Below are 11569 nucleotides of genomic sequence, written 5' to 3' on the forward strand. Positions count from 1 at the left end.
TGTAGTATAAACTGTTTGTAAGGACATTTCAGTAGGGTGATTATGTGGCGTGAACACGTCGCCGCACAACACGGCTGGTCCGGGTTCGAGTTCCGCTCTGTGCGGAGTTTGCGTGCTCTCTCCGTGTCTGCGTGGGTTCTCTCCGGGTTCTCCGGCTTCCTCCTTGTTTGTCTTTGTGTATGGCTCACGTTACACTGGCGTCGTGCCCAGAGTGTCCCCCGCCTCACGCCCTGTGCCAGCTGAGATAGGCTCCAGCTCCCCGTGACCCGCTACGGCGGATGAAGTGGCAGAAAATGAATGAATGAATGAATGAACACAGGCCCATAAAACCCCCACACAAGCACAGTGAATTAAGGTAAACACTAAACACACTTTCAAACATTTTTCTACGTTTTGGACATTTGTGGTACATCTGGAATTATATTTAATTTAAAAGAGCTACATTCTTTTGTCTTTTGCCTGCCTCTGCCTTAAATAGCATCTAGTAATTTTACATTAAAATATTTTAAACTGTTTTAAAACTACGTTAAGATTTATAAACCAAAAATTTGCATCATCCTGTTGCTTGCGATTCTGTATTTCTTCATCTCTGGGTGCCAATATGTAGAGAATAAAAAAAACATCAACTGTGTGTCTCTGCATCTGAGTTGAGGTGTGAAGTTGGAGGTGAAGGACGGGTGAGTCTGTTGGTAAAATACTTTTCCGTCTGACTGATCAGGTCACTCATTTTAGCACCAGGCTTTTCTGAACATGTCTCTTTCCTCCCCCTTGTCTTCTTAGGTGGAAAAAAAACATTGCTTTAACAGTATTGTAGTACAGTAATATAAAGCGAACAAGCATCTACATCCGTTACATCTGCAGTAGTTTCTCAGAGTGCTACACCTATAAAGCTATGACACACACTTAAATTAACATAAATAATTCAATGGATTTGCAAAACACTTTTTCAGGCCCAACTGGAGAAAACACTTTTTGTATTATTTAATTTGGTTGTACATTTATAATTGAAAGGACAATTATTCAAACCCAGTTGTATATTATATTTACTTGGCCGTAACCAAATCACACCAGCTGTTTTTGCACACAAAATGTAACTTTATCTGACAACTGCTGTCCCAAAATCATTCTCAAAATCAGATATTAAAAATCTGTACCAAACTTCATAGATTTATTGTAGTAGAATTACTAGGTATATCAGTAACGTCTAGAATGATGAACCGAAGAATTTTGTGAATGCTTCCAGGAACGATAGAGGAGTAGCTGCTCGTCTTCAAGGGGGTTCAATAATATTTGGGGTGCAGTAGTTAACAGTAACATTTTGTGTGGGAAAAAGTACCTGATTGTGGGTGACTCTGCCATAAAAGATGCGGGAACCATCTAGAGCAAAAACACCAAAGCGCTGTATTTTTCCAATGATATGGTCTCTGATATGGCTGACAGGATCCTGAGTATTGTTGCATCAAACCCAAATGTGGAAAATGTCATCCTGCACACAGGGGCAAGTGATATTATGAAGTGGCAGTCTGAATTACTCAAACCGGACTTTAGCTATCTGCTAAACACAGTTAGCTCACTGACTGCTGAAGTTTTTATCAGGTGGCTTCTACACCAGTCAGAGGAGGAGTTGAAAGATTCAGCCGGTTGATTGCACTGAATACATGGCTTTCAACTGCATGTGCTGTTCACTCGACAGATTTCATTGACAATTTTAACTTTTTCTGGGACTGCAGACATCTTTTCAAGGGAGATGGGTTTTGTCTGAACAAGTTTTCCCCAACCTATTTTCCTACCTGCGCCACACTGATCCCTCTGCCAAGGCCATGTTACCAGGGAAACCCAGTCAGAAGGACTAGATACCACAACATGCAAAGGAGATAACACTCCCTCTGCTTGACACATCAAACTACAAAAGACATTAAAGCAAACATGAGGACACACTGCTCCCACCAGCTGACACTGCCGATGAGGATTCACACCATCCAACCCCACCCAGTTCACCATCTATCCTGTCCCCCTCCTCCCCACACCTGGAGTTTACCGACCAAATGAACAGACTTGTTAATGTCAGCATCCAGCTAACTCCCTGGACATCTACTATCTTAACCCCCTCAATCATCTCTGACCCTTTGCTCACCACCCCCACCCCCTCCATGACTGCATCAAAATCCTCTTCAGTCTCCTGATAGGAGCTCAGGACCATTGACATGATAAAAATTGCATAGACTTTTATGTTACAGTTTTACTGGTAATTGCATACAACATGTACACAAAATTTCTTGGTTGGGAACTCTATGTCCACATGTAATGTTCACATTCAAAAGCATTCCAGTGAAAAGCAAATCATTTTTATTGTTTTACTGTTTATTACAGGAGGTACAGGGAAAATACTGTTTGCAATATGATAGAACAGAAAAAGCTTACAGTGAACAAAATATTGATGAAACACACAAGAGCATTCTGAACAAAAAAATGAACAGCAAAAAGCCCAGAAAAAAAGGGGGGGGGTGGTTTACGTAAAAAAACACAAAATTACTGTCTCTAATCTCTACGATCTTCTGGGTTTGGCCACATGTTTTCATCAACATCACATCTGATATCATCCAAGGCGATGTACCTGGGATAGAACCGCTTGGTATGCCGGATCCACCCTTGGCAATGATCAGCTGTGTGTCAATTATTCAATTGTTTGTTTATCAGCTGCTACAAATATATTGTATTTGAACTGATATCACTGCAGAAGCAGAGGTTTTTATACTGTATCTAAGGTTTGGAATATTGTTTTTGCTATTGTGGGATGTTATGTGTTGATATTCGTAAATAATAAAAAAACAATCCATAATTTTGTTGGGAGGTATAGCTTGTCTGTTAAGAAAATGCAAGCATTGTGGTAATAATAATTTTAATCATTAGCTTCAGTTTAAATATTTTATTCTCTTGTTTAATTGCCTTTTTCCCTTTTAAACGTTCTTGTATTTTTTTGCCTTTGTAAAGCACTTCGAATTGCCTGTGTATGAATTGTGCTATAAAAATAAACTTGCCTTGCCTTGCAATGTACGTGGTATTGTGCTATTGAAAATGGTTTGGGGTTGAACAAATTTTACTCCAGCCTGGGTGAGATTTGGTAATCCTTGAATTATTCTTGTGAGAGAAATAGCCACAATGCTTTTATTAAACGAACGCCAAATGATCAATCCTTTGTTAACTCACCCATGCCTATAAAAAGGCATAAAGATCAGAGAGAGAATGACATTTATACAAATCAAAACTGAGGCATCATGACTTGGATCGTAGTATGGGCCTGATGGAGTTTGCCAGTGCAGTTAAGACTGCAAAATCTACACCAGCGTTATGTAGTTTATGAAGGAACAGCAAATCTCTCATGTCCTGGTCAACCATGCGTAATGACCCAGAATAGGAATCGACATATTTGCCCACTGCATCTCAGAAACAGGATCAGACCGGTCACTGTAGAGACCACTGGTAGGCATAGCAGGCCTGTCCACACAAAAATACATTCCTCTAGGCAATTTGGACCTTGAACCACATTATCTTAAACTAGCACAGTGGTGATAGAATGTGTTTGCTGGGAATGTGTGTGTGAATGATGGAGAATGATGTCACAATGTTGGACAATCCATTTAACATTCTCCACAGATTGAGCAGCAACTCCGGGCAGCTCCAAGTGGAGAAAGGGCCTCCATCCCATGACATATGTCGTCGGTCAGTGATAAAGAGGATCACCGCTGCAATCAATGCTGACGGAAGAAAATTACTGATTGTGTAAAAAAAATTTATTCCAGTGATGTTACAAGACAAATTTGTAGCTCTTTTGTTATTGTTTCTATTAAATTATGATGATTATATTGAATACAGAATAAAATAAAGAATAAAAGTATTACTCAAGTACAATTTTCAGGTACTTTTTAGATATTCCACAAATTCACCTGTTTTCAGTTTAAGTTTTTTTTAATCACAAATTCTAATCACTAATATTGATATTAGGAATTAACTGTTTCTATACTTACAACAGTTTATATAGATGCATTTTAAATATCCCTGCTTAAAAATATATTAATCTATACTATATCATGACATTCTTTCAGGTACATTCTCTTTTTTGTATATTCTGACAAGACTTTAACTGAGTATTTTAATGTATTGATCACCTGCGCCTGGAATATTATCATGTAGCCAAATCGTTATCTGGTCCCACACATCCAATATTCTTGCCATTCCTGTTTCCTAAAATCCATTAATGTAGTTTGCAAACACTTCACGTTCACATTCTTATCAAGTGAGAAAAACGTAAACAGAAAGTAATAGGAATAAGCTTGGTAATGACGTCACCAATACAGTCACTCATCGTGAATCCACCGAGCACACGCTGGCAGGATAAGGTCCACTTAGAAAGATCAAAGTAATGACAGATGACACAGTTAAAAACACGTTTGGTGCAATAATGTACTCGTATTTTGAAATTATACTTATGTTTTTAAATGAAACTTGGCGATTTAGGAGACTTGGGATGATGTCATAATGCTATTCAAATGAAAAACGTCACTGGTGTGTTTGGTGCAAAGAGACCTAAGAAAAGAACTAGAGTTGCCAACACAAGAAAATTTTAAATAGAGCGACAATCTTACAATGATGCTACACCCATTAAATTCTTTTTTGAGGAACAGATCCAGGGAGAGTTGGAGGGAAAACATGGAAAATATAAAGAACGAAATGCAACAAGTAGAATATACAAATAGTGACAACGATGGATGGATAAATTGAGCTATGCCAACAAATAATAATTAATGGATACCGATACCTGAACCTTGAACATGCATTTGACACAAATGGACACCATGTTTGTACATGTGGAAAAAAATTTATTCCAATAATTTTCCAAGGTTACCATTAATAAATATTTACGTTTACATTTCAGTGAAATGTATGATTTTTTTTCACTTTCTACACAGGACATTACACAAGGTCAAGAATCCACATCATTTTAGTCTTTGTAATAAAGCTTGAATAAGTTGATCTAGAAAACAAATAGTCTTAAACAGCAGTTGATACAACCTATCAATGGAGTTGTCAGTTCAGTAGAGAGATTTGATTGTATTTATGGCAAGGAAAACAAGAAAGGTCAACATCTGGAAATCACTGAAGCTCCCTTGACTGTTAAGATAGGCCGTTTTCTTTAAAAACGTTTCCGTTGGCCTAAGGCACAGGAATACTAAAAGTTCATATCAATCATAAATATCACGTTTTAAACCCTATATGGTGATTTAAAGGTTTCAATTTAATAATATACACCTAGGTGTGTTTGATACACCTTTCATTGCATCTGAAATCTACCACAAAAGAAACACCTCTAGCTGACAAAAACACAATTTAATTTATCCAGATCTGTACATTGTGCGTAGCCCAGGACCTCTAGAAAATTTATCAATGATTTGTCATCTGACTGGAAAAATAATGGTGAGGGATTTCTTTTAATTTCAACATTTTAAGCATTTCAGTATAATTTGTACTGATTCTACTTTCTGCACTGCAGCATAAATTTATGTCCTTCTGAATACTGTATAAGTTGTTTGGAACCAAAACAATGCATCAAAATTCACAGGAAAAACTTTCTTTCAAGTCCAAACAAACTAAGAAATTAATTTATGTATTTATCGTTTTAACTTTATGAAGATCTCCACTCAGCCTTACAGCTTGTTTTACTCAGACACATCTATCTCATATTTATGGGTCTGAAGACACATGTTCCTTTTATTAATGCATTCTGTATTTTATAAAATTGTAGAGTATTCTCTGGGCCTTCAGAGTACATTTAATATTTTTCCTTGCAGAGCAGATGCGAGTGAATTTGTGGTGGTCCACCGTGTTTCAACAGACATCGCAATCAGTGTCAGCAGTTTAAAAAAAAAACATCCGGTGACAGTTTTACACACTATAGCTATATATAATTTAATCATTCTTGTATAAATATGTGTACATGTCTCCAAATACCAAAATGGTCCAGTTCTTCTCTACACCTTAACTTTAAGTGGACAGTACATTCATCCTCTAACCTGCATAGTCACTGGTAGGGAGGAAAGGAATGGTTTACAGTACGTGCCCTCTGCTACAGCACAAATAATACGCTCTGTACCCTTTGTGCAATGATAACGCTAGTAGTGAGCCTGTCAGAAGTAACCATCAGTTACAGGAAAATAAGATTTTGGTTAAAAATCACATTTTAATCTAACTTGAAAATGTAGACTTTCATCCTGTAATTACTGAAAAAGTAGTGCCCATTGAAGATTCCCTTCGTAGCTTAATGGCTAGTTCATGCTACTTCATTGGAGCAAAACAGAGCCAAACAAAAAGCCCACCAAAACCCAAAAAAGATGTTTGCAAATAAGTACAGAAGGAGCAGTAAGTGACCATATATTGAATTCCAGCAGCATTTAAGTGTATGTGTGTGTGTGTGTGTGTGTGTGTGTGTGTGTGTGTGTGTGTGTGTGTGTGTGTGTGTGTGTGTGTGTGTGCGTGCGTGTGCGGGCCTGTAAAGAAAAGTATGAGTAGTCACAGTTAGGCCCCTCAGAGGAGTGAATCATCTGTGCATCCCCCCTCAAGGCCGTAGCGGAACTCCTGCAGATTGGAAACTCCATAAAAATGAATGAACGCTGCAGCCACGACCAGGACATGAAAAATCTGATGGGAATGGAACTAGAAAGAGAAAGACAGGTGCAAATTTCAGTTCCTTTGATTTTATACAGGCAAGTGATAATCCAACCAACCAACAAACAAAAACACACTTGTGGACTGAAGAGATTTGAATGTTTGCTTGGTCTTCATTCCATCAACACTTGGTTAATTGTGATGTATTATTAGATGTTAGTCTATTGACAATGATAATTATAACTGATAGAAAGGATGGAACAACCAAATAAAATGTGTCTGTAACTCTGCTAATACTGTAAATGTTGCAGTATTCTGTGATATGTAAATGAAATAGGAAGTTAAAATTTCATAATCAGTCTTGACATACATTTAGAAAACAAAGATACAATAGTAGATATATTGCTGATTTTTATAAATACAGGCTTATTCTGAATTTGATGCCAGTAACACTCTTCAAACAAGTTGGGCCAGAGGAAAGAAAAGTCTTGTACCGCCGTGGGAAAAAATATAATACACAGGTTACAGCGAGCACTGGTTTGTGAAAAAAAACCCCCCACAAAAACACATGGATATTGTAATATGCAAATCCCATTTAAAAGGAGATCCAGAAAGTTATATTCAACAATGCTGCCATAACATCTCCATATGAAAAGACAAATCACAATTCCTCTGACAAAAACTATGCAGCAGCCCAGCTCCCTGCATGTTTATCATGGTTCTAGCCTTATATGCATACATGGATAAGGTACTATTAATTGAAAACCAACAACATTGCAAACATAGCCGGACTGTCCAGCTATGTTTATAATGGACATTCTGTTCACATGCAAAGAATTATTTCCTGACTTTAGCATTAGGTTATCTCATCCAATACTTACCCAGATGTCACACTTGCCAGGAAAATAGCGCTCAGGGATCCTGGCAGCATACAGACCAGCACCAGTGATATACATGGCACCCATCAGGTAGAACCAACCCATTTGGCCCACTGTGGTCGCCTTAACAAAGCCTTCCTCAATAGTGAAGTGCATTGTGGGGACAATACCGCTTAGTCCAAGACCCATGAACACACCTAAGTGAGGAAATGAACTTATTACTTTGTGTAATTTTGATAAAGTCACTACTTATGCACCTTGGTCACTGAACATTTATACCTAGTGCTGCAGACTGCTCAGCAACATATGATCAAACGACAATAATAACCCAAAGCAAGTTGCTGCTTAAAATGACAGTGAAAAGACAGTTTCTTTAAAGCACATATGGTTCTGAACCGGTTTCACCTGCTCTTGTAGGTCTGTGACGAGGTGTAGAGAACCGGTCCCACTGGGCCACTACGATTGCAGCAATGCCAAGGACGCATACAATGGAGAGGTAGATAAGTCGGGGCTGAGGGGAACAGTAGAACGAGTAGTACAGCCATGGTACAAAAGAGCCCATGATCAGAAGGGCTATGCCCGAGTAGTCAAGCCTGAAGAGAGGGGGCGACAGAGACAAACAGGCTTGAAGTTCTGTATGAAAAGTGATGTATTTTTATGTTGGTAAACAAACATGTTAGGGATTTCTAAATGTTAATGCTTTCATAGGAAAATCAATCAACATCACCAAATATTTATAGTTCTGTGTCTGATTTCTCCTCCCTGCTAATTTGAGACATGGCAACTGTTGTATTTTTTTATGGTGTAGTTTGTGCATGTGATTTGACTAATATGATGTTACAGTGGTCTGACAGAGTAAATGCACTCATCCATTAGTTGTGACCACAGATCACTATAAACCTCACAATGAAGCCAAGAAGGTGCTCTCGTACATCCTTGTGAAACTTCTAATGACTGGTCTACCATGTCTAGTAATGAGGTAAATGAGGATGCCTGAAAATTCAAAACCTGACAGATCCAAAAATGTTCCTTGAAGAGACATAGGCAAATGTGAGAAGCAGAGTGGTTGAGCCCTTACTTGGAGAAGGTGCGAGACACTTTCTCAGAGTGGCAGTAGACGGTATGAAAAAGCCAGGAGAAGCTAAGGCAGAGCACAGCTCCAAGGAAGAACATCCCAAACACCACTTTCTCTTGCAGTGGGGCCATAAAATACATGTTGGGCCGCAGCATGGTTAATGTGCCCAGACAAAGGAATAAGATCAGCCCTGAGGGAAAAAAACAGACCAGTGTCACTCAGAGTGACAAGAAAACAAAACAAAACTAATAAGAGCTATACAGAGTTATACAGCTAAAAAAAATTTGGTTGTAAAAATCTGCAGTTAGCAGCTTTAGGAATACGATGTAAGGCTAATTCTCACCTAACAGGTGAGTCCAGATGTTTCCTGTCTCAGTGTGAATTCTGAAGATGCTTCCAAAACATGCTCGAAAGGAGGGCATAGGGGGCCGATGTCCATGCAGGAGGTAATCGTTGTCCTTCAGCCACTCTGGAAGGACATGAAAAGGGATGACCCTCCAGCGCCCCTCCCAAACCTGAAAAGGAAGAATATCGTTCACTCATAGGTGCATATACTTTTATTACTCTGTGGCTTTTGAAAGTCTGTGAAGTCGACTCAAGTAAGGTCGCATGAAATATGGTTTCAACACTGTAATGTATATCACAAGATGTGGAAGGTCAAGTAGGTAAATGAACTCAAAGACTCAGGCTGAGATTTTATCGCAGTCCTGCACATATGAAAAACTGATGATTCTCATTTTCTAAGACCTATTTAGAAGATAATGTTCAAGAGATTGTCAGGGCATGGAATTTTAGTTAATGCAATGAATACAAGTAGTAGGAGTAGTAGTAAAATATTTAAGCACGTTCAAATTAAGGTTCTTTTATTTGCCAGTTTATGTTAACTTGAATGTTTAATTGAATTTTGCCAGATTAAGTATTCAATTTGGAAAAATCAGACATATACACATTGTGTTAATAATAACATAGGAAGACTAAGTAATGGGGAAGACCAGACAGATTGGATTATACTGTATACTCCAACCTCAAACACCAGCTAATTTTAATTCCCTGCAAAGTTCTGAATGGCAAGCAGACAAACTTCTGAATTGTTGCTGTAAACCTAAAGTTCTATATTTAGCAGATTGAGAAGACATTTATGACCTTGTGTACAAACTCCTCCATCTTCTCCATGGCATGATGAGCCTGAAGTGGTAAGGTAAGGACCTCTCCCACATCATCATCATCCTCTTCCTCGTCCGCAAGCATTGCAGCTCCCTTAAAGATATCACAATGAGACTACTGAAGCTGCTGAACCTTATCTTTTGTCTGAAAACTGCCTGAACCAGACTTACCTCTGGACTGATGCCTTTCGAGGCTGCCTGTCGCCCCCCTCCCTCCTCCAGCAACGGCCCCAGCTCCATCAGCTCCACATCTGGGACATGGCAGTCCTCAGAGATACGACAGTCCGCATCACTCGCAGACCCGTTTCGGCCTGACATAAGGAGACTGCCTGATGACTCACTCACAGTCTCTGTATTCTGCTTCAGATAGTACAGTTGGTTTAATGCCCTGCTGAGAAACCACAATAACAATCAAATTAACACACGGAATTTGATATATAGATAACTAAATATATTAACATGTTATAATTATACACAAATAAAAGGCAAACTTATCATAAATGGTCTGCTACCGTACTGCTTGGTAATGTAGTAATAAATACTGTACACATAATGAAATCACTGACCACTTTATATCACTAAATCTAACAGCTGGTCTGAACTGAACAATAGACAAATCACTTATTACAGGTTATCCTACAAACAGAACTGGTTTTGTGATTATATATTGATGGCTACAGTACATGAACTGGGCATGGACTTGGCATTAATAGACACATTAAGCTTAAGGTTACTTATTCATTTAAAAATAAAATACTACTGTAATATCAGTAAACTAAAACTACATAAAACCTGTGTTTCACCGATTAGACATTCACAACGAACTTCTGAAGGTTTGTACAGCAAGCCAAAATTTCAGTCAACGAATGCCGTAAATAATAATCCAGAAATAGGCGCAATAGTGGAATTTGATCGGACACCTGAGGCAGACAACACAAACACAACGTTTAACAAAGTTGCATCCTGCCAGACGGACGATGATTAGCACGACGAGAAAGGGAACACGAAGTACACAACGTAGAACCAACGAAAGACGAAAACGATTTTTAGTGAAGTCATCGTATCTTAAAGATTCCATATACAAGATACACACAGATACGAATCAAACTTCAACGAACCTTTTAAGTTATCAGGTCACAGATGGCTCAAATATCACCTTGCTAACATCACATTTTAGCTAGCGCTGAGCTGTCGCTAACACATCGAGCAGGCGACACAGCTTTTTAAATTAACTTGCAAAACAGGAAGACAAGTCTTAACAACGCCTATATTTAACGTTTCTACATCATTTACTGTTCAAGCGCACACAATAACAAATTAATAAAATATGCATAAGTTACCTGTAAAGGTAGCCTTCACACCAGCAAAGTGAATTGTTTATCGAAAAGAAACGAAATCCTTTCCGGAAGATGAGCGCTCATCAGTATATAAACTTCCTCTCCAGTTTCCAAAATAAAGGTATCCATTCGGAACAATAAAATATAGTTCATAATAAGATCTAAAAATTTAGAAATAAAAGAAAAAAGAAAAAAGCAACCAAAATGTGTCTTTTGATCATAACAACATACATCTACTTTTGAGTTTTTACTTTTGAACGTCGTTTCTGTCTGAAATATAATTATTAACAATTTTGATTATCTAAAAATTTAGAAATAAAAGAAAAAAGAAAAAAGCAACCAAAATGTGTCTTTTGATCATAACAACATACATCTACTTTTGAGTTTTTACTTTTGAACATCGTTTCTATTTGAAATATAATTATTAACAATTTTGATTGTTGTACAGAAAATTTA

At 38.0% G+C, this 11569-nt stretch overlaps 1 protein-coding gene across 2 annotated transcripts; it reads right to left on the reverse strand.

The window, feature by feature from the left end:
• Positions 1 to 4682: 4682 nt before the first annotated feature.
• On the reverse strand, positions 4683 to 11186 carry adipor1a (adiponectin receptor 1a). 2 transcript variants are annotated; one of them, XM_068315112.1, is made up of 8 exons: positions 11117 to 11186; positions 9948 to 10167; positions 9757 to 9870; positions 8957 to 9128; positions 8617 to 8803; positions 7944 to 8131; positions 7542 to 7735; positions 4683 to 6708 (listed from the first exon to the last, which is right to left on the reverse strand). In XM_068315112.1, the coding sequence occupies exons 2-8, from the start codon at positions 10092 to 10094 to the stop codon at positions 6580 to 6582; spliced, it is 1131 nt and encodes a 376-aa protein (XP_068171213.1). In that variant the 5' UTR covers positions 10095 to 10167; positions 11117 to 11186; the 3' UTR covers positions 4683 to 6579. The 2 variants fall into 2 exon arrangements, with proteins under 2 accessions (XP_068171213.1, XP_068171214.1); XM_068315113.1 differs by having other exon boundaries at positions 9948 to 10164; positions 11117 to 11176.
• Between the last annotated feature and the right edge of the window lie 383 nt (positions 11187 to 11569).

This window comes from Antennarius striatus, chromosome 5 (genome assembly GCF_040054535.1).
Source record: "Antennarius striatus isolate MH-2024 chromosome 5, ASM4005453v1, whole genome shotgun sequence".
In the NCBI taxonomy this organism is placed as follows: Eukaryota; Metazoa; Chordata; class Actinopteri; order Lophiiformes; family Antennariidae; genus Antennarius; species Antennarius striatus.